The 27,214-nt window shown below is 42.4% G+C and overlaps 1 protein-coding gene across 2 annotated transcripts; it reads right to left on the bottom strand.

Moving 5' to 3' along the window:
* Positions 1-232: 232 nt before the first annotated feature.
* On the bottom strand, positions 233-24,387 carry DUSP14 (dual specificity phosphatase 14). 2 transcript variants are annotated; one of them, XM_053893009.1, is made up of 3 exons: positions 24,256-24,387; positions 2,968-3,056; positions 233-1,571 (listed from the first exon to the last, which is right to left on the bottom strand). In XM_053893009.1, the coding sequence occupies exon 3, from the start codon at positions 1,479-1,481 to the stop codon at positions 885-887; it is 597 nt and encodes a 198-aa protein (XP_053748984.1). In that variant the 5' UTR covers positions 1,482-1,571; positions 2,968-3,056; positions 24,256-24,387; the 3' UTR covers positions 233-884. The 2 variants fall into 2 exon arrangements, with proteins under 2 accessions (XP_053748984.1, XP_053748985.1); XM_053893010.1 differs by lacking the exon at positions 24,256-24,387 and adding an exon at positions 22,543-22,637.
* Between the last annotated feature and the right edge of the window lie 2,827 nt (positions 24,388-27,214).

Here is a 27,214-nt window from a genome sequence, read left to right as displayed (position 1 = left end):
AGAGTGGACACTCTGTGCTGTTTTCCACGGCTTTAGCACTGTGACTGATATTAACGTCTGCCCATCTGCAAGGATGTGAAACGTTGACACAGTTCAGCCGAGAGGTCTATTTTAAGTGGCATAGTTGTCACCGGAGCCAGATTTTAATGCAGTTACTGGAGAGCATCTTTCTTCCAGCATCAACACACACATACACACACACCCTGGAGTTCTTAGTAAAAATTCTAATAGGTTATGCAGATATATTTATTAAAAATAACGCTAATATAGTCCTGGGGCACAATGATTCCAAGAGGGTGTTTGCAGCAGATTTCATTATAATTACTTAACAACTAGATAACAAAGGTGTTTTTTTTGTTTGTTTTTGTTTTTTAACTTACAGAGTCACTAAATAGGAAAGGAAAGAGTAGGGCTAATCCAGTAGAGACTGAAGCTGGTATCAATCTTCCCTAAGCATTTGTGTGGTCAGCAGCCTTGGGCAAAGCTTGTCTCTAAAGGGTTAATCAGGACCCAAAGTGATTTTTGCACTGAGCTCCTCTGGCACCTGCCATGATGCCTAAAGGCATGGGATTCAGAATATAGCAGAACCAAACAGTTTATTAAACTGTTCAAATTGTTAAAAATGATTAAAAGCCAGTTAAAGATTTTCATAAACACTATTCCAAAATGTTAGTTTTAAAAATGTTACTAGCAATGTATGCATTCCCCTTATGTTCCCCCCCCCACCCCCCATCTTTTAAAATAAACCTGAACACCCAGTGTAAAAAACACTTCAGGGAGAGCCAGGAGTCAACCATTTGAAAAGAAAGGTGAAGAGGGGAACAGACGGTGTGTAGCAGATGCTGGTACTGCTCAAGGGGCTGCTGATGCAGGCTTTGGTGGCATTATATCCCCCAGTAAGGCATCAGGTGTCGGGACTCTTTCTCATAAACGTCTGGAACTATGCCATAAGGTGTCTGTACCATTTTAACTGTCGACTTCCCAAAGAGCTGGCGCTCGTAGTCTATCAGCTGCCTCCAGAAACCTACGTTGGGCCTGATGACAGGCCTACGGGCTTTCACCCAGTTGTACGCCTCCAGCAGGCACACACTGTGGAATTTCATCAGGTAAGCGATGCAGAGAGTGGCCGAGCGGCTCACCCCCGCGGCACAGTGCACCAACGTGGCCCCATGCTTCCTGCTCACACTGTGGATCTTGTCGGCCACAGTGTCAAAGTACAGTCCAATGGGGGCATGGGGCATGTCAGCCAGAGGCACTTTAACATATTCAAATTGGGGCCAGTTGAAATTGGGGATCTCAATGGTAGCATTAACGATGCAGGTGATGCCACGAGCTTGGAGGAGGTGCCGGTTGGAGGCCACACTGCCTCTGCCCAGGAAGAGAGAGGAGGTAATTTGAGCGATGCCTCCTATGTCTCCCTCAGAAATCATCCGAGGGGCCATGAGAGTCCGTGGGAGCGTGCTGTGACCTCTGGAGCCCATGAAGATGCCAGCAATCACACTTGCATCGTTGGCAGCAAGACCAGAGGGTTTTGTGTTCCTCCACCAAGGAATCCAAAGTCAGTGTTCTTCCTGCAAAACACAGGTATCTGTCAGTACTTTAAATGCTATCAATTCTTGATTCATCACGGCCTTCTATAGTTTTGTGGAATGGGAAGGTGAAAGGATTAGAAGTGGTCATTTTCTATAATAGACTCCATTCTTTCAAGGATGTAGACAAATCATTTCCTATTGATTAACAGGAAAAGTAGCCTAAAATCAAGGTTAAAACCCAGCTCTCTGGTGATTCTATTAAAAAAAAAAAAAAAGAAGAGGCACTAAATGGAAATAGTCATTCTATTTTAGAAATAGTCTAAACTCAGAAACATGCCCAACTGGTTCCTGAACAGCAATCCTGCAGGGCCTTGCTTGAACTGAAGGGAGTGGTGTTCCTTGGTAATTAGGAAGAAACGAGAAATTCTGATCACTCCTGTAGCCATGTTCTTTCATACACTTCTTGCCTACTTATGCTGCTATGATTGCTATTATCTTCCTAAACCTAGTTCTAGACATAGCAATCTTATAAAGGTATAAAAATGATCACATTAGGTAATCTATTAAAGGAACTGCCTTTATGAACTAAAAAGATACTGAATTCAGAACGAGTTCCAGAAAAGCCAGGACATTTGGTCACCTTAGCCCTTCGTTATTTAAAAAACAAAATAGCTAAATAGTAACTTGTGCTGTGGTGTCTCCATGGGAATAACCCAAGGCACTTTGAAGGCCATTATCTCAAAAATACAATAGTCTCGGGCCACCTGGGTGTCTCAGTCAGTTAAGCGCCCGACTTCAGCAGGGGTCATGATCTCACAGTCCGAGAGTTTGGGCCCCACATCAGGGTCACTGCTATCAAAGCAGAGTCTGCTTTGGATCCTCTGTCCCCATCTCTCTCCCCCTCCCTAGCTTGCATGCTCTTAGCAGAGCATGCAACTCTTGATCTCAGGGTTGTGAGTTCGACCCCCCCAAGTTGGGTATAGAGATTACTTAGATGAGTTACATAATTAAAAAAATACATCAGTCTAAGTTCATGAGCAATTTCGGCTGACCTGACCCTGGGTGTGGTTAAATGAGAACGTCACCTTCCTCAGACAATTCTCAGCAGCAAGATGAATCCCCCTGGCTTCAGATGCGTGTTGAAATTAAAATGTAGTTTAATATTTGAAAATCTACATTTTTATTAGTAGAGTATTTGATATAAAAGACTTTAATATTATATAATGCCCATAGAGTAAACCAGTAACAAAAGAAATGGAAAATATTGGTTTCCTGAGATTTCAGACACATCACTTTCTCACACTGCTTTATAGTCTGGGCCCACTGGGAAGTGTGTTCATCCCCACCCAGGGTAGGGTAGGGGCACCTAAAGTGATTTCAGGTGAATAAGAACACTTTCAGTTCCACGGACAGAAGTGGTGCTGGAGCCACTCACTTGTGCGGAATCTGGTTACTCTGCAGTCCTGGGTCAGGATCTGGAAAGTCCTAATTCAGAGTGTTGATCACAGTGGATACAAATCAGATCTGCAGAAAGACAAAGAGGCAACAATGTAGCCAATCAGGAAGTTCAAAAGAATTCCTCCTGGGTTTTTACTACTAAATTGGGTTTGACTGGAATAAATCTAGGGAGTGGAAAGCACGCTAAATATATCTAGATGTGCATTTAAAGGATGTGCCAGTTTGGAAGTATCAATCTAAGTCTCAGCTTTTTGTGAATGACATGTAACCCACGGTGTGACAAACGTTAAGTGCAGTTTGGGCCACAACAAGTTTTTTGAAAGGAAATGTAAGGCACTGCTCAATGGGCCCAGAAGAGAGGCAGAACAAGCTAGAGTCTCTTCCACATGCCCTCAGCTAAGCCAGGCGCAGGGGGCCAGCTTCACAAATGCCACCTGCAGGAGGTGCTGGTGCTGCGGACAGCATCGGAAATCTCATTCTCTCTTCCAAATTGGACATCTTAGTTTTTTGTTTATGTAACAGTATGATGACCACCAACAAGCATTGTTAAAAATGGGTTCCTCCCCTACCTGTCCCTCTGCTTTTCCCAGGTAACCATCACACTTAACTTTTTCCACAGCTCTGTTGAGGTATGACTGACATACAAGTTGATACACAACTTGACCAAGTGTACAACTTGAGGAGTTTTGAATTTTTGAATTCTTTTTTATTTTTGGAGAGAGGAAGAGAGAATGTGTGCAGGGGAGGGAGAGAAGGAGGGAGAGCATCCCAAGCAGGATCCACACTCAGCATGGATCTTGATCCCTTGACTCTGAGATCATGACCTGAGCCGAAATCAAGAGTCAGATGCTTAACCGACCGAGCCACTCAGGCGCCAATGAGTTTTGAATTCTGTGTACATTCGACACACCATGACCTCAAGATAATCTGATCCATCACCACCTCAAAATTTCCTCACGCTCCTTTATAATTCATTCCTCCCTCACTCTCTAGCCCCATTCCCAAGCAACCACTGATGTTTTCTGTCATTATTTTTACATTTCCTAGATGTTTATAAAACAGAATGATAATATAGGTTTTTTTGTTTGTTTGGCCTGGCTTTCTCACTCGGCATAGTTTGACATTCCTCTATGTTGTTGCATGTATCAACAGTTCATTCCTTTTTACTGCTGAGTAGTATTCCATGGTACAGATGGTTTATTCACTTACAGATGGAAACTGGGTTGTTTGTAGCTTGAGGCTATTACAAGCAAAGCTGATGTATAAAATGGTGTAAAACATTCATATATAGGTATCTGTGGAGGTATGCCTTCCTTTCTCTTGGTTAAATACCTAGGACTAGAAGGGCTGGATCATCTGACAAGGTTCCTATTTAACATTTTTGAAAAGCTTTAAAAATAGTTATAGCATGCGGCTTGAGGGGCAGGCTTCTAATTAAACACACATGGATGTAATAAGCATCCACTGTCATCCTCTCCCTCCTCTCCCTCCTTTCCCAGCGAGGAGCTTGGGATTAACTGTTAAGTGCCCAGACATGTGTCTGGTGTCCTGGTTTTGGTGGCTGCCACCAGGGGACACCCACTGCCTGCCAGCTCTGGTGGTCAGCAGGGCTTGCGCTTCTGCACCCCATGAGATTGTTGGAACTGAAGAGACTTCAGCTGGCTACCACCCCCAGGGCACTGCACAGACAGCCAACTGAAACATAACCCTCTGCCTTTCTGTGAAAAAGGCTATTGCTTGTTCTGGAGCTTGAGCCTCGGGTGGAGGCCAGGGGATACCGTCTCTGTGCTTTCCCTCTGCCCCACTCTAGGTCTCCAGTATCTCCTGGAAAGGAACTTGTATACCTGTCTGCTGCCCTGATTTTTGTGACTGCTGCCCAGGGGGGCACCTCTAGACCACCTGGCTTGGCTGGCCAGTGGGACGGACAACTTTTGCAGTCCCACAGGATTATTATGTATATCTGCATATGCTAAAAGCTGCTGACTGAGATCCTCCCCTTTAGAACATCACCTGTCACATGGCCAACTACTAGGAGCCACTAAAAATAAATAGGCTGCTTGGACAATCACAAAGGTTTGAGAGAAAACCAAAACTAAGGCAGTATTGAACAATCAGGTTTATCTCCTGCACGAGGCCACTCCTTCAAGACTGGGAGAGGTGGCTGTCTTATCTAATGCATAGAAATCAACACAGAGTTGAGGAAAATAAAGAAACAGGAATACGTTCCAAATGAAAGAACAAGATAAAATCTCAGGAAACGAGATTGGAGAGAAGTGATTTACCTAATAAAGACTTCAAAATAAGGGTCATAAAGATGCTCACTAAACTTGAGAGAAGAGTGAACACAGAGCTTCAACAGATAGATGATATAAGAAAGTACCAAACAGAAATCATAGCACTGAAGAACACACTAACTGAACTGAAAAACATACTAGAAATATATTAGAGGGTTTCAACAGGAGACCCATATGACACAATCAGAACAGCTAAAGAATGAGAAAAGTGAAGACAGCTTAAGATACTTATGGGACAACATCAAGTGGACCAACATTCACATTATAGAGAAAGTAACACAAAATGTATTTGGAGAAATGATGGCTGAAAGCTTCCCCTAACCTGGCTGGAGAAGGAAACATATCCAGACTGAGGAAGCTCAGAGAATTCCAAAGAAGAACCTAAAGGGACTCACACTAAGACACATTATAATCAAGCTGTTGAATGTTAAAAGACAAGGAGAGAATAAAAGTACAACAACTTGCTACATAAAAGGGAACCCCCCCCCCCCAAGAGTATCAGATTTTTTAACAGAAACTTTGCAGGCCAGAGGGGTGTGGCACAACATAGGGCAGTAAAAAAAAAAAAAAAAAAAAAAAAAAAAAAAAACAACTTCCAAGAATACCCAGCAAAGCTGTTATTCAGAAGTAAAGGAGAGAGAGTTTTCCAGACAAGCAAAAGCAAAGGAAGGAGTTCATTACCACTAAACTAGCCTTGCAAGAAATATTAAAGGACTTCTTTAAGCCAAAAAGAAAGTAATGGGAAAACACGTAAAAGTATAAATCTCACTGGTGAAGGTAAATATAGTAAAATGTAGAATAACAATGTAAAGGTGGTAGATTAATCACTTACAAAGCTAGTATGAAGGTTAAAAAAACAAAAGTAATAAAATTATAAATACAATAATTAGTTAAGGGATATACAAGATAAAAAGATGTAAAATGTGACATCAAAAATATAGAATGGAAAAAATGTATATATAAAGTGGGGGGGGGGGGGGGGAGGGAGTAAAACCATAGAGCTTTAGCATGTATTCAAACTTAAGTTGTTATCAGCTTAAGACAGACTCTTGTAAGTTGTTACAAATAAGCCACATGGTAGCCACAAAACAAAAGCCTATAATAGGTACACAAAAGGTAAAGGAATCTAAGCATACCACAAAATCATCAAATCACAAAGACGAAAGTAACAGAATTTACAAACAGCCAGGAAACAATGAGCAATAATGGCAATAAGTATGTACCTGTCAGTAATTAGATATAAATGAACTAAATTCTTCAATCAAAAGATAAAATGGCTGAATGAAAAAAGACTCATGTTGCCTACAAAAGACTGACTTCAGATGTAAGGACACAAGCATACTGAAAGTGAAGGGACAGAAAAAGACATTACATGTAAATGGAAACCAAAAGGAGGCTGGGATAACTATATTTACACCAGACAAAAAACACTCTAAAACAAAAGCTGTAATAAGAGACAAGAAGGGCATGACATAATGATACAGGGGTGCCTGGCAGACTCCGTCGGTGGAGTATGCATCTCTTGATCTCAGGGCTGTGAGTTCAAGTCCCATGTTGGGCTTAGAGATTACTTTTTAAAAATATGAAAAGTAGTTATGTACCTAACATAGGGACACCCAAGGATATAAAACAATATTAATAAACCCAAAGGAAGAAATAGACAGCAATAGTAGTAGGGGACTTTAACACCCCACTTTCAATAATGGATAGATGATCCAAGTTAGAAAATCAATAAGGAAACATTGGCCTTAAACAACACCTTAGACCAGATGGACTTAAACCCAAAAGCAAGAGAAAACATATTATCAAGAGCACATGGAACGTTCTCCAGGATGGATTATACATTAGGCCATAAAACAAGTCTTAATAAAGAAGACTGAAATGATATCTAGCATCTTTTCTGACCACAATGGTATGAAACTAAAAATCAATTACAGGAAGAACACTATAAAATTAACAAATATGTGGAGATTAAACAACATGCTACTGAACTAATGGGTCATAAAAAATAAAAAACTACCTTGAGACAAATGAAAATGGAAATCTGGCATACCAAAACTTATGGGATACAGCAAAAGCAGTTCTGAGAAGGAAGTTCATAATGACAAATACCTACATCAAGAATCAAGAGAGCTCTCAAAAAATATCTAACTTTACACCTCGAGGAACTAGATTTTTAAAAAAGCCCAAAATTAGTAGAAGGAGGGAAATAACAAAGGTCAAAGCGAAAATAAATGAAATAGAGACTAAAAAGACAATAGAAAAGATCAATGAAACTGAAAGCTCGTTCTTTAAAAGGATAATAAAATTGCAAGCCTTCAGCTAGGCTAAGAAAAAAAGAGGACTCGATAAAATCAGAAATGCAAGAAGTTATGATGATACCACAGAAATACCAAAGATCATAAGAGACTATTATAAATAATTATATCCCAACAAACTGGACAACTTAAATGGACAAATTCATAGAAACATACAACCTGCCAAGAATGAATCATGAAGTAGAAAATATGAATGGACCAGTAACTAGTAAGGAGATTGAATCAGTAATCAAAAACTTTCCAACAAACAAAAGTCCAGGACCACAGAGCTTCACTGGTGAATTCTACCAAACATTTAAAGAAGAATTAACACCACTCTTCTCAAACTTCCAAAACATACAAAAAGAAGGAACACTTCCAAACTCATTTTACAAGGTCAGGATTATGTTGATACTAAAACCAGACAAGGACATCACAAGAAAATTACAGGCCAATATCCCTAATGAACATAATACAAAAATCCTCAACAAAGTATCAGCAAACTAAACTCAATGCATTAAAAGAACAATACATCACACTCAAGTGGGATTCGTTCCAGGGATGCATGGATGGTTCAACATCTGTAAAACAATGTGATATATCACAATGAGATATCATTAGATATCTCATAGTTATAGTTAGAATGACTATTATCAAAAAGACAAGAAATAACAGGTGTTGGCAAGAATGTGGAGAAAAAGGAACCTGTGTACACTGTTGGTGAGAATGGAAACTGGTGCAGACACCATGGAAAACAGTATGGAGGCGCCTCAAGAAATTAAAAATAGAACTCCCAGGGGCACCTGGCTGGTTCAGTCGGTAGAGCATGTGACTCTTTCTTTTTTAAAAAAATTTTGTATGTTTATTAATTTTTGAGAGACAGAGCACAAGCAGGGGAGGGGCAGAGAGAGAAGGAGACACAGAACCCGAAGCAGGCTCCAGGCTCTGAGCTGTCAGCACAAAGCCCAAGGCAGGGCTCAAACCCACAAGCTATGAGATCGTGACCTGAGCCAAAGTCAGACGCTCAACCAACTGAGGCAACCAGGCGCCCCAGAGCATGTGACTCTTGATCTTGGGGTCATGAGTTCGAGCCCCTCATTGGGGGCAGAGGTTACTTTAAAAAAAAAAAAAAAAAAAAAAAAAAAAAAAAAAAGGAGTACCATATGATCCAGCAGTCCACTTGCAGGTATTTATCTTAAGAAAATGAAAACACTAACTTGAAAAAACATATGCACCCCCATGTTCATTGCCAAGACACAGAAACAACCTGAAGATCCACTGACAGATTGAAGAGACAAAGAAAATGTGGTATAAATACACAGTGGAGTATTATTCAGCCATAAAGAAAATCTTACATTTGAGATAACATGAACACATCTTGAGGGAGATTTGCTAAGTGAAATAAGTCAGAAAAAGACAAATACTGTATCAGTTGTATGTGGAATCAAAAAAGAAAACAAAAACTGGAGCTCACAGATACAGAAAGCAGACTGATCATTGCCAGAAGTGGGGGGAAGGAGCACTAGATGGGTGAAGGGCGTTTAAAGATACATTTCCAGGTATAAATAAATCATGGGGATGTAATGTACAAGTTAATAATACTGTATAGCATATTTGACAGTTGCTAAGAGTAAATCCTTAAAATTCTCATCACACACAAAAAACTTATAACTATGTATAGTGATGCATATTAACTAGACTTATTGTGATCATCATTTTGTACTAATAGAAATATCAAATCAGGGGCACCTAGGTGGCTTGGTTAAGCGTCTAACTTCAGCTCAGGTTATGATCTTGAAGTCTGTGAGTTTGAGCCCCACGTCAGGCTCAGTGCTGACAGCTCAGAGCCTGGAGCCTGCTTCAGATTCTGTGTGCCCCTCTCTCTCTGCCCCTCCCCCACTCATACTCTGTCTCCAAAAATGAATAAACGTTAAAAAAAAAATTTTTTTTTAATAACTTGAAAAAAAAGAAGTATCACATTATGTTGGGGGCACCTGGGTAGCTCAGTCAGTTAAGCATCCGACTCTTAATTTCAGCTCAGGTCATGATCTCACGGTTCATGAATTCAAACCCCACACTGGGCTCTGCAGTGACAGTGTGGAGCCTGCTTGGGATTCTCTCTCTCCCCCCACCTCTTACTCTGCCCTCCCCTGCTCACGCTGTCTCTGTCTCTCTAAAAATAAACTTAAAAACAATTTTTTTTAAATCATTATGTTGTACACCTGAAACATGTTATATATCAATTATACCTCAATAAAAAAAATAATAAAAGTTATAGCTTCATAATGGAGTGGTTCTCAAACTTTAACATGCATCAGAATCTTGTTAAAACACAGACTGCTGAACCACACCCCAAGAGTTTCCACTTCAGTAGTTCCAGAGTGGAGCTGGAACTCAGTAACTGGCATTTTGTAGGTGATGCTGCCAGTCAGAGGACACATCCTGTAGAGGTCATCCTGTAGAGGTCAATGTTGCAGTGAGCCACCCAGATTCCCTGCTTCAAGACTGGGGCACTCAGAGTGCTGGAACACAGAGATCCTAAGTCCCTCCCCAGAAAGAGCCCTTGTCTGAAGGGTCCTGCCCCACCCAAGATTACAACTTTCTTGGGGACCCCTTCTGATGGCGGCACACATGAAGTGTATAGGTGAGATCGCATCCTGAAGAGAAACAAGAAATAGTTGCATAAGGAAATGTGTACAGATGTGTGTGTTAGTTGTAAATGGAAATGGGCAGAACTTTTATGAGAACATCCTGTCCTGCCGCAGAACACAGTCTCGTGCCACTTCCAAGTTTTTCCCTGGCACAATCCTAGTGATTTAAAAAGCAAAGTCACTGCAGTAACAAACACAGAATTAGGCTCTCAAACTGCTGGTGATCACTCCCTTCCTGAATGTGGAAAATCTGGAAGATGCTAATCAAATTTCCAACCAGGTTACTTGGTTACTGTCTAATTAATAGTGACTCAGTCTTATGGTCTCCCAAATCATCATTCTGTTTGGGAAGTCACTTGCCCTCCTGTGGAAAGGTTTCCAGACTTGCTGGTCTTTTCATCAAGGATAAGTAATGGGTGGCCTGGAAGCCTAACTTACTCTGTTAACTCTCCTTTGTTGGGCAGTGCTAAGCCACTTGGTACTGCAGAGACAACAGATTGTGAGTCCTCAGGGCAGAATCCAAGTGAGACAGACATGATGCTCCCTCCCTGCTGCTGCTAGTCAGTCTTGTGCCAACAAACCTGCATAAAATGCTAAAGCTAGGTCCAAGGTTTAGAAAAACAACGTCTGCCAGAGAGCACTCAGAGGGCACAAATATAACTGATGCTCCTCTGACAAACACTCCTGACCCGTTTTACAGATCAGAAAATAGAAGGCTCAGAAAGGGTGAGATGATTTCAACTCAGAGAAGATACATAACAGAACCAGGAAGAGAACCAAGGTTCCGGGCTCCTAGCTCAAGCCCACACACCGCCTTTCTGTGAGACCGTGGGGAGTGGCTCAGCACCTGCCTTACAGCACTCCCAACACCACCAGCCGACGCCTTCAGTGCGTCCAAAGGGTCTTGGATCTGCCTACGAAGAATGTGTGTAAGTGCTACTTACAGAAATGCCCAGATGGGCTGAGCTACTCCAGTTTCTCCTATCGCCCAGAAGAGGGACAGACATACTGCTGCAGACCCAGATACCCTTCAGGACACAGAAAGCTCCCTGACAGCAGAGGGACCTCACCAAGGAGCAGCTCCACAACAAGAAGCCCTAGTGTCAGTGCCAAGCTCAGGAGAGTCTGATCATGAAGGATACATGTGTATTCCATCACAGCTTTGTCAAAATCAACTTAGTAAATGTGTACTGGAAGACAGAGGAAGGGCATCTATTAGCGAGCGGAGTAAGAGACTGAGCCATGGTTGAGGGATCAAAGACTGCAAGGTACTGAGTGAACATACCACTCCCCCTGCAGCACACTTGTCTCTGAGATGACCAGAGGGCTCGCCAAGGAATGGCCATGTCGCTGTCCATGGTGTTCAACTAAGTTCTTCCAAGTTGCTCTGGCAGCTGCATTTACTTCTTGGAGGGAAAAAATGCTTTCCTGGCAAGGGGAAAGGGGGTGGGAGGGGTGTGTGATGCAAGACAAAAAGGAGGAGCTGTCCTAAGCCAACCCCAGAAAGGTACTTCTTTGTTTACAAGTTACAAGAAACATCTTGCTGGTCTGAATAATAACCATCAAAGCACTAAAGTGCTAAGCAAAATGCAGAATTAGTGTCTGTCCAGGTGGCCTGTAATCTCAGTGCATAAGCTATTAACACCTGATAGCTCCCTGCACTGGAGAACTCCTGGGGCACCAGCCTGGAGTTAGCACTGGGTATCCATACCTGGAGCTACCTGGAGTCACAATCTACTCAGAGCATCCATCCCCAGGCCATAGGGGCTAGTTTTCCTTCTTCTTCTTCTTTTTTTTTAAGTCATAGCAAATAACCACTAGAATTAGCAATTTAAAACTGAAATTGTATCTACTGCCTTCTCTCTTCTCACATTGAATAAGCAGAAAATGGCCATAATGATGCTAGAAATGACTGTGTAAAATGATCTAAATTATTTTAACTTTAGGAATTTCAGAAGGGCATAGTATATACTGGAGGCCTACAGTGTTATTTTTTTAATACCTGAAAAGCGTATGTAATCACATTTTCTCCTTCAGTTAAATGTTCAAGGTTTTTTTTGTTTTTTTAAGAACTAGATAAAGTCACCCTTTTTAAAATAGAAGCATGTTAGCCTCCATTGCCATAAATAAATAAATGTTACTCTTCTCATTAATTTTCATGATTAAATTGGAAATGTGTTCCATTGGGGGAAAAATTAAAATACTCTTACAAATAAAAATCATAATGTAGCAATCTTTCAACCCTTCTGATAGCACACTAAGAATAAAATTCAAACAAATGCTGAGTTAGATTTGTATTAAAATAAAATGAGGGGCACCTGGATGGCTCAGTCAGTTAAGCATTCGACTTTGGCTCAGGTCATGATCTCATGGTTCATGGGTTCAACCCCCCCCCATCAGGCTCTGTGCTGACAGCAAGGAGCCTGGAACCTCCTTCGGATTCTGTGTCTCCCTGTCTCTTCCCTTTCCCCACTTGCACTCTGTCTCTCAAATATAAACATTAAAAAAAAATAAATGAAATAAAAGATACTCACAATCTGTTCTTGCTCATCTGTCAAGCTTTAGTAATTTGGCTAAACCACCTCAACATCTTACTTCTGGAGGAAGGGTTGTTTTTGCTTTTCCCACTACATAAATTAACTGATAGGAAGGTGTGTTGGAATGAGGATAAATATCCGTAATACATACAAAGCTAACAACAGAGACACCATTCTGGTTTGGCCACAGATATTGTCCCAGTGTGACACACAGAGCACATGTAATGTGCTGTACGGCAACTGCCTGTGTAGTGATCTGACTGGCCATCTCAATGTCCTCATGTGGACCACCATCCCAAGAACTAAAAGGCCAATCATTTTAAGGCTGTAACCAGCTGCTGGATGGAGAATATACCACACTCCAAAGAATGACATGGGCAGTCCACCTGAAGAGAGCAGGTTTATGAAGTTTAGCTCCAGGGGCGCCTGAGTGACTCAGTTAGTTGAACGCCCAACTCTTGATTTCTTGGCTCAGGTCATAATCCCAAGGTCATGGGATCAAGCCCCATGTCAAGCTCTGTGCTGAGCATGGAGCCTGCTTAAAATTCTCTGGTTTTCCCTCTGCCCTCTCCCCAACTTGCACACTCTCTAAAAAAAAAAAAAAAAAAAAAAAAAAAAAAGTTCAGCTCTGTAAATTCAGAGATTATTCCCGTGTATGGAGAAGAGACTGTCAATAACTATAAAAAGTGAGAACACATACTTATTTTGGTATCCTGGGGTAATCTGTTCATATTTGGAACTGAATCTTTTAATTTAGTCTTCATCCACTTAGGTGTTTAAATTACTTGTCACTCATTTACATAACAGTATTTACTGAGTTCAAGTCATGTGTTCAACACTATTCTAAGTGTTGTGAGGATTGTGGCAAGATGTCTTTGCCACAAATGACAGTATCTCCCCCATCCCACTTGAACTTCTTACTGTGTGACCAACTCACCCTGAAGAGTACAGCAGGAATAACCCTTCTGAAGCTAGATTATAAACGTGGCACACACTTCTACCTTGTTGTCTTGGGACTTGCTCTTAGGACCCAGCTGCTATGCTCAACAGGGTTACCATGTGCAGAGGTCATACATAGGTCTTCTAGCCAGTGGCCCAGCTGATAGCCAGGGTCAGCTATGAAATATGTGAGTAAAGACAAATTGATGATTCTAGCCCCCAGCCACTGAGTCACCTACAGTCTTTGAATATCCCACTAGAGGCCCCAGACATTATGGAGCAAAGACAAGTTGTTCCCACTACATGAGGTCCAAATTCCTGACCTATAGGAATCTGTGAGCAACATAAAAAATGGTTGTTTTTACACCACCTAGTTTTGGAATGGTGTGCTATGCAGCAATAGCTACAACAGGGATAAAAAGGTAATATAAGCCATCACCCTGCGCTAGGATTTTATCATCCTAAAGAGATGATACAAGATACACATATAAAACTGTTGAATAACAATAAAAGATTGACTAACATCAAGTGAGTCAAATGAGCAGTGCAAACAGTGGGTGCCTTGGCAATTCAGAGAAGGCACAGGGTCAAAGCAAAGTAAAACAGTCGATGGGGCTGGAAAAGAAAGCTGTTTCTTGGGGAGGTGCCTCATAGATGATACTATCATCCTTTTTCTCCAATCCATTTAAAACATACTGCCATTCTTGCTATTCAAGAGCCTTCTTACTTTCAGATCCCAAATGGAGAACATAAGCCCTTTTCTACAAACCCTCACTACAAGTATGATCCAAAACCCAGCAGTGCCAACCTGGAGTTTAACAGAAATGCATAATCTCGGGCCCCGTCCCAGACCTATGGAATGGGATTCAACAGCTAATCTATATACACAGTAAAGTGTGAGAAGCGTCACTTTCAACCTGCCTTGGTCTGTCCCACTGGACTTGCTGGAAAAATCTCAAATGCCTGTTTTGTTTAAGCTACATAAACACAATCAGCCTCACATGGATCAGTATCCTTCTGCTGTCATGGTTCCCAGATGAGGAATCAGAGGTAAATGGAGGTTAAGAGGCTTTGCCAGACTCTACAGAGAAAAGTAGTAACCCCACTGGGGCCAGAACCCCTTTTCCATGAGTTGTCTGTTGATTAGTCATACAATCTGACCACAACAGGTCAACTGATCTAAAGACTACTAAAATGTCCCCATTTCATTGGGGAAGAAAATAAAAACTGCAAAGAAATTAAGGAACATAAGGTCAGTCTGACTGTGCTTTATCTATAATCTGGATATGAATCTAAAAAATCCTAAACTGCTATGTGGTATGAGATAGTCTTAGGGTGTGAAAAAATCTGATAAACCTGAACCAAGAAAATGCTTGCAAAATCCACAATCATATTTAAATTTGTTTGGTGATAACTAGCAACCAATTTGTGGCAGAGCCTATAAAATCTTCAAGGAGTTAAGTGGTAAAAATTAAATATGAATCATAGATTCTTGGTTAAGCAGTGAACTTTGATTTATATAAGTCAGAACATCAACATGCAGAATACTTAAAAAGAAAAAAAAAAGCATAAACAGCAATTACACCCAAAATAAGTATAAATATGCCTCAAAATTGCCAGTCACTACTACCTTCTGAGAAGCAAGACTATGAAATCTCAAAAATGCAGATTTTTTTTTCATAAATAAGATCTCAGTCCTTGAAAGTTCATTATTACTTTAAGGAAGACAAAAAAGAATTTATAAATCAGAATGAAGTTCACAGAACTAAGAGCTCAACATTGAATAGCTGACCTCCCTTTGATCATTTTATTCCCATGTCTTATTGGATGTAACAACATCCTTAAAACCCAATCAGTGAGCTTCAATTTTCTCCCTACAAGGATTTCTTTATCATACCTATGTCCCAATTCCACATTTTGGGGGTTTTATAGCAAATTAACTTCATTTATAAAGTACTGATAAATTAATTTCCCGTTTTTCTTTATAAATTAAAGAAATTAATTACTCACTACAGTTCTGGAGTAAGGTAACTAGGTAAATCTCTTGAATTAACTAGAAAGAAGGAACCCCATGAAGCTCCATACCCTTTCCCTACGTAGGGACAACAGGCCTACTGCACTGAGGAAAACTGGCTGTCTCCCTATAGCAAAGGGTGGAATCAAGTTTTATTTATTTTTTTTTCTTCAATATATGAAATTTATTGTCAAATTGGTTTCCACACAACACCCAGTTCTCATCCCAAAAGGTGCCCTCCTCAATACCCATCACCCACCCTCCCCTCCCTCCCACCCCCCATCAACCCTCAGTTTGTTCTCAGTTTTTAACAGTCTCTTATGCTTTGGCTCTCTCCCACTCTAACCTCTTTTTTTTTTTTTCCTTCCCCTCCCCCATGGGTTTCTGTTAAGTTTCTCAGGATCCACATCAAGAGTGAAAACATATGGTATCTGTCCTTCTCTGTATGGCTTATTTCACTTAGCATAACACTCTCCAGTTCCATCCACGTTGCTACAAAGGGCCATATTTCATTCTTTCTCATTGCCACGTAGTACTCCATTGTGTATATAAACCACAATTTCTTTATCCATTCATCAGTTGATGGACATTTAGGCTCTTTCCATAATTTGGCTATTGTTGAGAGTGCTGCTATAAACATTGGGGTACAAGTGCCCCTATGCATCAGTACTCCTGTATCCCTTGGGTAAATTCCTAGCAGTGCTATTGCTGGGTCATAGGGTAGGTCTATTTTTAATTTTTTGAGGAACCTCCACACTGTTTTCCAGAGTGGCTGCACCAATTTGCATGGAATCAAGTTTTAGCTAAATGGAAGTCCAAAGGCAGAAGATCCTGAAGTTATTCCCTTGTCTTTAATTGTCCCCTGAAAAAATTGTCTAATACAATAAGACAATATATATAAATCTTTTTAGATTATATTACTGTTATTTACATGCTATGAGAGAATGCAATGGCCTTGCAACCTCACTCTACTCTTGTTCAAATCAAGGGTTGGCTAACTGTGGCAGCCAGATCATGTCTAGCCGGCCACATGCTTTTGTACAGCCCATGAGCTGAGAATGCTAAAAAATCAAAAGAACGGTTTCATGACATATTAAAACAATATGAAACTAAATGACAGTGTTTGTGAATGAAGTTTTACTGTAACACAGATGCATTCATTTGTTACGTATTAACTATGGTTGCCTTCTTGCCACAAAGGTGAGTTAAGCAGTTGCTGCAGAAACTATATGGCCCACAGGCCTAGGATATTTACTACCTGGCCCTCTACAGAAAAGGCTTGGCTGAAATTATGTTATGAAGTCACCAGAGTATGGCAAAGGAATATTTTCAAAGTGTGGTCCCAAGGACTCCTGCATGTGAGCTTCTGGTTACCATCCATGTTCCAAGGCCCCACCTCAGACATAATAATCAGAATTTCTAGGGGTAAAGGTCTGAGAATTTATAAAAAGGTCTGAGAATTTATATTTCTAGCAAGTATCTTTGTAAAAGGAATTTAAAATAAGACTAAGCTATTGTGGAAAAGAGAAACATAATTTACATGAGCATAAATGGAACAAGAAACTCCATAAATATACATTTTTAAAAATTATTTTCAAATAAAATAATACAGTAGTTATTTGGACTTAAGACATAATCCAGTATGAAACAAGTTGCATTTCACTTACGTTTTGGATTCTCTTTAGCTCAAAGTTTAAACCAGGTAGTTGAGACTCCGTCAAACATTGAATATACTTCTCCAGTTTTTAGCAAGAACCATGTGAAATGAAATACAACTTCTAACCCTGAAAGTTCTGTCCCCTAAACATGACATATGTGACGGTACAAATTAAAGGCTATTGAAGATTTGTGTCCTTCTGACATTCACTAAAACTGTACTGTTTAGGGGCGCCTGGGTGGCTCCGTCAGTTAAGCATCTGACTCTTTGATTTCAGCTCAGGTCATGATCTCACAGTTTGTGGGTTCAAGCCCTGCTTTGGGCTCTATGCTGACAGTGCAGAGCCTGCTTGGGATTCTCTCTCCCTCTCTCTGCCCTCCCCACTCATGTGCTCGCTCTCTCCCTCTCTCTGCCCTCCCCACTCATGTGCTCGCTCTCTCCCTCTCTCTCTCTCAAAATAAATAAATAAATAAATTTTAAAAAAAAAAGGAAAAATGCAGTTTAATTTTAAATAAGCAGATATAAATAAATCAAGTGGGTTGGAGTGAAACCTATCATATTCATGGGGGATGGCCGTCTCAGTGGAGAAGGAAGCCCAAGGAAGCTTCAACTTTATAATCCTCACCCCACTTTTTTTAATAAAAGAGAGAAAGTATGACCAATTTGTTCTTTGTAATTTTCTGTATGATTGCAATTTCTAAAAATAAAAATTATTTGGAATAGAAGAAAATTAATTGTAACAAATGGCTGTCAACTCCAACCCACCCCCCCCCCACCCCCTCCAGACTCTGGCCTGCACCTGCTCTTCACATGGGAGCCAGACTAACAGTTGATCTGGTAAGAGAACTTGGCAAGGATACCAGAGTGGCACAATGGCTAAGTTAGTGAAATTCTTAATTATAAATTTTGATTTCAGATTTGTATGTAACTTGTATGCTGACAGTACTCTACTGGATTTTATTTTTATCAGTACTTTCTCAAAACTTCAGGCAAGCTCACCTCATAGTCTCTCTCTTCCAAGCAAGGAAGGGTGGTGCTTGGCATGCTCTCTATCTGCCACATTAAGTGTTTACCAGTCAAAAGAAGCAACATGCTCTACTGGAAGAATTTTCTCACGTGTACCCACAAACTCAAAGACCTAAAGAGTCAAGAAGACCTGCGCCTAAGGCCTTTGATGCTCAAACTGTTCTGAGACAAAGGCAGAAGTTAAGACCAGCAGTTGCATGTGAATTTCAAAAGGACCTTTCTGTCCACTGAGACTTTGAGAAGGCAGGGGGGAAAAGCTGGCCAAACTGGACAGGAGGTCACTTTCTGTCAGTGCTAAGAGCAAGAATTCCAAGTGAGCTGTGAGGGCTGTGGGTGGATGTGACATTATGCAGCCAGTATGGCCATGACCTCAGCACCCACACTCCACCCCCTTCCCTGCAACAGGTGAACACAGAGCTCCTCCGCAAATCACTGCCCGCCCAAAGGGACACCAAAAGAACACAAATAGGATTTCTACCCCCATCACTCAAATGAAGAAGCTCTGACACTACTTTTGATCCTTCCTTTAAAACTTTTTATAGTTAAGTAGTTTTTATAATCATGATTATTTTAAAGAATCTGAATAAAAATTTTAATACAAAAGTAAAAAAAGTACTCATGATTTATGTAAAGCCAGAAAATGGAGCATACACAGCCATTTTCTAAGATGCCTTACAGAATAAAAAAGGAACTACAAATCTCACATTCCTTGGGCTATTTATTCATCCTTTATCCCTCCAACTAAGAAAAAGGATATCCCTGAGGGTATTTTCTAAACCTACAGAACTGTAGAACATTCTACTCTAAGGACAGAAACAAACTGTTAGCAGTTAATCCTAGGCACTATAGATACTCAAAAAATACCTGAATTTAATAATTTAATAACTGTCCTGACATAACCTCCTTATCTCTCCCTATCCTCTCTTTCTCCCTTCCTTCCCTTTGCTCCCCTCCCCCAGATCTCTCTCAAGCACACTCGCTGCCACCGCTCCCCCCCCACCTAGCTTTAAACCCAGCTAGCAACACCAAACACAAGCAATTGAAGTTAACCTGGCAACTGTCTACTCAAAAGCAGAAATTCTCTATTTCAAATCCAGTTTTAATTACCTCTACTATGGTATACCAAGGCAGATGTGGGGGGGAAAAAGTACATTTTAAAGATCGTAAAAGAGAAACTTACCCCATAGCCAAGAAGCTGTGGTTCCTTTGGAAATGCCAAGGAAGCATGAGCCTTGGTCTGTTGCTCAATGCCTTTAAAAGGATCTGCACATGCACAAAGCATACTCAGAGGGTCCTTAGAGGATACTTAAACAAGGACTGGCCTGGGTTCCTGCACCCATCCACACCAAAGCCAGCACTGCTGGTCTACACATTCAGGGCTGGGCACATGGCAGGCATTCACCAGCATAATTCAAGTCACCAAGTCACAGCATATAGTGGCCTGAGAGGTAGGATTCACCCAAAGACATCTAGTCAGGGTACCTGGCTGGCTCAGTTGGAAAAGCATTCAACTCTTGATCTAGGGGTTGTGAGTTCAAGCCTCACATTGCAGGTGTAGAGATTACTAAAAAAATAATAAACCTAAAAAAAATTGTTTAAAAAAATAAGACTTCTAGGTAACTAGACACTTATTTTTAATACTACACTTTGCATATTTAAATTTTCCTATAACTACACATCTGTTAAAAAAAAAAAAAAAAAAAAAGAAGGGGGGCACCTGAGTGACTCAGTCGGTTAAGCATCCAACTTCGGCTCAGGTTCTTATGGTTGGTGAGTTCGAGCCCCGCGTCGGGCTCTGGCCTGACAGCTCTGAGCCTGGAGCCTGCTTCAGATTCTGTGTCTCCCTCTGTCTGCCCCTCCCCCGCTTGCACTCTGTCTCTTGCATGGTCTCAAAAATAAATAAACATTAAAAAAAAAAATGAAGGAATGATTCTCTTGGGTATTTGCCAACTAAATAGAGTAGAAAAACCATCTCTGGCCTTTGGGTGGTATGTCAGTCCAAACTATACAATTAAACACAAGGATATATAAATACACTAGTACACAAAGGGCCAGGGATCAGACCACCTAGGTGACATTCATTCATTCATTCATTCACACTGTGGTTATCCAAACACACTGTGGTTAAACAACAAATACTGCAGATTATAAATTCAAGGCTGACACCACTGGAGGAATGTAAATTGGTACCAACTATTTTGGAAATTAGGCATCAGCTAATAAAGCTGCAGATACACACACGTGTGACCCCTGTTCATAACTGCCCTAGACCAGAAACAACCCAGATATCCATCAACAGATGGATAAATAACTTGTGGTATGTTCATATAAAAATGCACCAATCACAGTCACAGGTAACAATGTGAATGAATCATAAAAAGAAACACCATGCTACAAGAATTTTAAAAAATTATGAGTGGGTATATATATTTACATATATACATGTATACAATGTTGATTCCCCCCAAAAAATATTTAAAAGAATACCTACTTTGATTCCATTTGCATAAAAGTAAAAACAGGAAAAATGAAACTTGTTTAGATATTAATATTTAGGGGATGAAAATGACAGACAAGAAAGGAAGTGATTTCTACAAAAAGGCTAGGTTACCTCTGAGGGGAGGTGAGGGGAGATGCTGTCACTGGGAAATTATAGGAGGAAGGTGCTTCTGTGTTCCTTTTTTTTTTTTTTTTTAATGTTTTTTTTTTAACGTTTATTTATTTTTGAGACAGAGAGAGACAGAGCATGAACGGGGTCGGGTCACAGAGAGGGAGACACAGAATCTGAAACAGGCTCCAGGCTCTGAGCTGTCAGCACAGAGCCCGACGCGGAGCTCGAACTCACAGACTGAGAGATCATGACCTGAGCCGAAGTCGGACGCCCAACCGACTGAGCCACCCAGGCGCCCCGATGCTTCTGTGTTCTTAAAAAAATTCATTAACTTACCCATTTACGTTTTATACATTTTTTTCTGTGTTATAATTCACAATAAAAAAGTTAAGTAAATAAAACATTGATGTCCAGGAATTCAGAACCATTACAATTCTGGCCAATGTGGGGAAAGAACATTTCCTCTCTAAATGTCACTCTAAATGTCTAAATGCCTGTCAGTTTCATGAGGTCAGGGACCTTATTCGCCTGCTACCCCAATATTCAGCACTTAGTGATTTTACTTTTGGCATGGCAAAAGTCCTCTAACATATAAACTCTTGATAGGAATTGTTTGAACTCACCCATCTCCTGAAACTACTGATTTGAACTGTGCCCACATTAACACTTCCTTTTGTCTCCCAGTGAAGCTTTCATAAATAACTAAAGCTACTACCTTAAATGTTCGCTCTGTAAGTTTATACCCAGGTGCTGTTGCTTTAGCAACACCCCTCCGCCTACCCCACCCCCCACCGCCTTCCGCTCCCTTTTATGCTTCCTTATAAGCAAAGAAAAGATGAATACACTAGTATTCCAAGATACTTTTTTAATGGGAAAGTTTTCATTTCAACCGAGAGTAATGCCTAGGATCTTAATGATTTAACTGCTTTGAGGTTGCTTAAGGGGCCATTTGCCCATCGTCCTGAGAAACACTACCATGCTACAGAAATAATAAATAACCCTTTACAACCAGCTGTACTTAAAACACATGCTACCTATTCTAGACAGAAGCCAATTCTCTATGAACAGGACTGGCTAATTTTATAATAATTCATTTCAATTAAAAAATCACTTTGTGCAGACATAAAAATGCTTAGAAAAGTCTAAGAGGATACACACAGACCGATAAAGAAACACACAGCAGTTACTTTTGGGAATGATACTCAGAAGAAGGCTTTAACCTTATCTGTGAAGTTTTAATTTTTACACAGAGAATGATTAATGAATTTCTGGTGATAGTGGAAAAAAGCATTTTTAATCCACCTTGCCTTAAAATCCCAGTTGCAAAGGAATTCACCAAACACACATTCCTCCCCTAAAGACCATCATTTAAAAATGCTAAAGTTTTCATGCTAAAGTTTTAAAAGATTTCCTGGGTTTATACACCTGACCAGTTTATCCATATATATATCCATATATATATCCATATATATGTACACAGACACACATTTATGCCATTCTACTAAGGAATATTACAGAAATCGTACCTGCATTCAACCAATATGAAACGTTTCAGATGAGAACTCAGCACAGACACGTTTGACGCTGACGTTAAAAGGACTTGGAATGAAGGAAACTGTCTCCTGTTTTATGGGGGAAAGCCAAAAATATCAAGCAACTACCTCTCCTCCCCCAAGCGTCAGAAGATGAGTCAGAGCTGGAGGCAGGAATAGGGCCCATGTGTCAAGCCGCCTGTGCAGGGTGCCTTCCTACCTCCAGCCGGCAACCCTCTCCTCCCACCCAGGTCGGGGTCCCTGCCTCAGCCTGTCCCTGACATGAGTTCTCAGGTGTCCCTAGTGAAAAAGAGGCACTTATTTATTCTGGGGGCACCTCGTTCCCTGCATTTCCAAAGGGAGCCCAAGAATGGGAACCTTTATGAGTCCACAACAACTAACAATCACCAAATGCAGCTCAAGGGAGTGAATGGAACTTCCAGAAACACTCACACAACTTTGCAAAGAATACAGCACCTTTGTTCCCCTCATTTTAAACAACAGGAAACACGCAGGGAGCAGCTGTGACTTGTCCAGTATCACTTAACTTCGTGACAGAGCTGAGTCTCTCACAAGGAGCTGCTGATGCCTGTCCCCGCCTCTTTGACTTTTTAATTGATCTATACAATCTCAGGGAAGATGTTCCAACATTCCATTATACTTCTGTATAGCCTTATGGACTAGGAATTCCAGGAAACTCAGGGTTAAGTTTCTTGGTCCACATTCCTTTAAGATTAGTAGAGAATCAGGATTGGGTTCTTTGCCTCCGTTTTTACATCTGTAAAACGGGATGGTAATGCTCTCTACCTACCTCTCCTATAAAACTACAATGAACAGCTAGATAACACATGCCAAATGCCTTGAGGTCCTGCTGGATGAAAAGTACAAGGTAGTAAAAAATAAATAAATAAATAAAAAAATTCCCTACACTGTAGAATTGCATTTGTGCCTCTGGGATGCCCAGTTACCATAACACTGGCTGGTACCATTGGCAACATCCACCTAAATAAAATATAGTTATACAATCCACTTAAGGCAGCTCCAGCAGGCGACTCCTCTCGCACACAAACAACTCAACTTCGCTTTGAAGCGAGGGTACTTAGGAGAAACGAAAAGACACGTTAGCACTGTGCACCCCAATCTACCACCGCAGAGAACGCTCAAGTTGAGTACTTGGCATTGCTGAAAGTCAAGTTGCTCCTATCAATGCACCAGAAACCTATGGAAGATGCAAAAAGCCACCGACGGCTCCAGTGGCTCAGAGCGGGTGGATGCTGACGGCGGGTGAGGAGGTGGAGAGACCATGGCGCAGCCGGAGAGCAGAGGGTCAGGAAGGAGGAGAAGGAGGAGGAGGAGGAGGAGGAGGAGGAGGAGGAGGGAAGGGGGGCCGACAGGATGCTGGCGAAAAAGCCCTAGGGCCGGTACGCGGGGCCGGGGCGTCGGCCGCACTGGGGAGCGGCCGGGGGGCGCGCGCGCAGATCCGGCGAGGAGGGGGCTCTGCGGAGGGCCCCGGGCCTCGCCGCTCCCGGTCGCCCAAAGGATGCGAGAACCGCCGGGGGGGCAGGTGTGGGCGCCGACACAAAGTTTCCAGAGACTAGGGTCGCGCGGGGCTCCGGCCGCCGGGTCCTGCCAGCCCCCTGGAGCCGCGTTAGCCTCAAGTCCCGCCCGCCCCCGGCCCCGTCCCCTGCCCGGCCCGCGGCCCCCTACCCGCTCGGCCGGGCGGCGGCTGACGCTCCGTTCTCCTGCGCGGCTCCCGGCTTCTGCGGGCTGCCCGCCGCGCGCGCCCCTCCTTCTCCCCTCCGCCCGCGCCCGGGGCGGGCCGCGCGCACGCTCCCTGCGCCCCACCGCCCTCTCCCGGAGGGGGGGGGGGGCACTTGGGGCGGGGGAGGGGCCTCGGCGCAGGAGGCGCGCTGCGGGGGGGGAAGCCGGCGGGGGACGCGCGGAGCGGCGGGCGGTGCGCGTGCGCACTGCGCCGTCCGCGGCCGAACGGAGCTGCGGGGCGCGTCTCTCCGCTCGCCTGGACGCCCCTCCGTTCAGGCGTCCTCTGTGGTCTCAAGTGTTTCACAACATAAGACCCCTCTTGTCGCCACTTCAGCGTCTACCTGCAAACCGGGTCTGGGGGGCGGGGGCGCAGGGGTGGTGTACTGGGATACCTTCTGGATGCGAGAGGGTTAAGGACAACAATACAAATATAAAAGGTGTGAAGACTGCAGTAAGTGACTAATCACCGCCTCTCACCCCACCCCCACCTTGTATCCAGCACGAGAGCGCCCAGGAGTTGGGACCAAAGAGTGAAGGGAAAATAAATGGCAACTGTTGGATGAATTTTGCTTGGGCAGGTACAGTTTCTAGTAACTCTGGAAGACTATTTTGTCCGAGACTCGAAAGTAGCTACAGATTTGAGTCCCGAGACCGGCAACCCACCGCCAGACACCGCAGGTGCGGTCGGAGTCTCAAAACACCAGATCCACAACCCGTGCCTCCCAAGGTAGAGCCATAAGGCGTCCGATACCTGGCTCAACACATGGATTCGCTGAGGGCTTATCTGCTGTGTCACTGTGAGGGTCTTTTTAAATTTAGGTTTGTTCGTCTGTAACATGAGTAGATGCAAACGGACTTTTTCAGCCCAACCTGCCCCGGCAGGTGAGGGGAGGTATGAAGGACTTCCTCAAAGCTCCGCAGTGAGTCATACACCTAAGGGTCCTGACCACGCCCAGCCAGCCCTTTACTCACCAGACCCAGCTCCTCACCGTTGTAAATCGTTGGCATCAGAACTGCTGAACAAACGAGTAGTCCTAGCTTTGGGGGGAGGGGTTGGGGAGGGAAGTTAAAAAAAAAAAAAAAAAAAGAAAAGAAAAAACGCTCTTTGGGTTTACGTCTCCCCGGCATCTTCAACCAAAAGCTGAGGCTTTTTCATGCTCTTTCTGATCTCTGACTGGATTCAGCGTCATCCCGTGGGTGCAGGAATGTCTAAAAGTTCTGTTTCCCAGACAAAAATACAACACGAAGGCATTTTAGTGATAATCTTAGGGGAGCTAAAAAGGCCTGCAATGGAGAGGTTTTGTTTATTTTTGCCTTCATAAAAAAGAATTAAAACTTTAAAGTTAGGCAAAATTAATCTTTCTGCAAGAGAACAAACCAGAATCTGATTCAGGATGAAAACACTAGGAGTTCAAATCTTGCCTGGGAAAGGCATCTTCCGAGCACTAAACTTCTCCAACATCAATTCATCTAGTGACTTATTTTGACATGCGAACACCAAAATAGCAAAATCTCTAATAGAAACGATTGTATGCCGCTTCACTGGTGTCTCCACCCCCCCCCCCCCCTTCCTTCAGTCAATTCAATGACTCAGCAACACAAATAGATACATCCCTCTTCAGATTCAAGCTTGTTTGTTACACAGAAGGCAGGTTTCCAGTACAGCTCTAGTTAGCGACAAGGAGCTGGGCATTTTCATGGATTACAGGAACTAAGTCTACCTTAAAGAATCATATCCTCATCAGTAAAAAGGAAGGAGGAGGGCTAAAATAGTGTTCAATGTGATGTATGTGTAAAGATCTAGAGATTAAGGAAAAGTAGGAAGAAGTGCTAAAGTCAGTAAAACCATTTAGTGACTGTATATGCCTGTGGGCAGGGAGGTGCTTTATGTTTTTTTTTACAGAATGTGTGAGCATGCCTCTACAAAAGCGCAATTTGAGGGGCGCCTGGGTGGTTTAGTTGGTTGAGCATCCAACTTTTCATTTCAGCTCAAATCATGATGCCAGGATTGTGGGATCAACCCACACTGAGAGTGGAGCCTGCTTAAGCTTCTCTCGCTCTGGGGTGCCTGGGTGGCTCAGGTGGTTAAGCATCTGACTTTGGGTTCAGGTCATGATCTCATGGTACCTGGGTTCGAGCCCGTGTTGGACTCTCTGGTGTCAGCACAGAGGCACTTCACATCCTCTGCCCCCTCTCTCTGCCCCTCCCCTGCTCGTTCTTTCTCTCTAAATAAGTTAAAAAAAAATAAAGACTCTCTCTCCACCGTCTCCCCCAACTTGCATTCTCTCTTAAAAACACACACATACAGGGGCGCCTGGGTGGCTCAGTCGGTTGGGCATCCGACTTCAGCTCAGGTCACGATCTCACGGTCTGTGAGTTCGAGCCCCGCGTCGGGCTCTGGGCTGATGGCTCGGAGCCTGGAGCCTGCTTCGGATTCTGTGTCTCCCTCTCTCTCTGCCCCTCCCCCGTTCATGCTCTGTCTCTCTCTGTCTCAAAAATAAATAAACGTTAAAAAATTAAAAAAAAAACCACATACACACAAAACAAAAATGCAATTTGAAGGTATTCTCTTCTAGATCAGCACTGTCTAATACAACCTGGTATGATAGAAATATCCTGTATCTGCACTGTCCAGTAAGTAGCCACTAGCCTCATGTGGCATTTGGGCTCTTGAAATGTGGCTCTAGTGTGCCTGAGACACTGAATTTTTGGTTTTAATTAATTTTAATAAATTTAAATAGCCACATGAGCCTGGTGACACATGAGGCTATCTTATTGGACAGCACATTACTAGACTGTAGGTAGGTATTTTTAGAAGTATCAATTATCTTAGATGTAAATACATCTTAGAAGCCATCTGCTACAAAAGTAAGACTTGTCTATGCCCAGGGAAGGGGTGGGTGCT

Source organism: Panthera pardus, unplaced genomic scaffold (genome assembly GCF_024362965.1).
Source record: "Panthera pardus isolate Hobbes unplaced genomic scaffold, ASM2436296v1 HiC_scaffold_3, whole genome shotgun sequence".
Classification (NCBI taxonomy): domain Eukaryota; kingdom Metazoa; phylum Chordata; class Mammalia; order Carnivora; family Felidae; genus Panthera; species Panthera pardus.
The sequence above is the reverse complement of the archived record's forward strand: the minus strand, read 5'-3'. Positions and strand labels throughout refer to the sequence as shown.

What these genes read in the sequence shown, in the direction of transcription:
- DUSP14 (XM_053893009.1), bottom strand. Translation starts at nt 1,481, where the DNA reads ATGGGCTCCAGAGGTCACAGCACGCTCCCACGGACTCTCATGGCCCCT.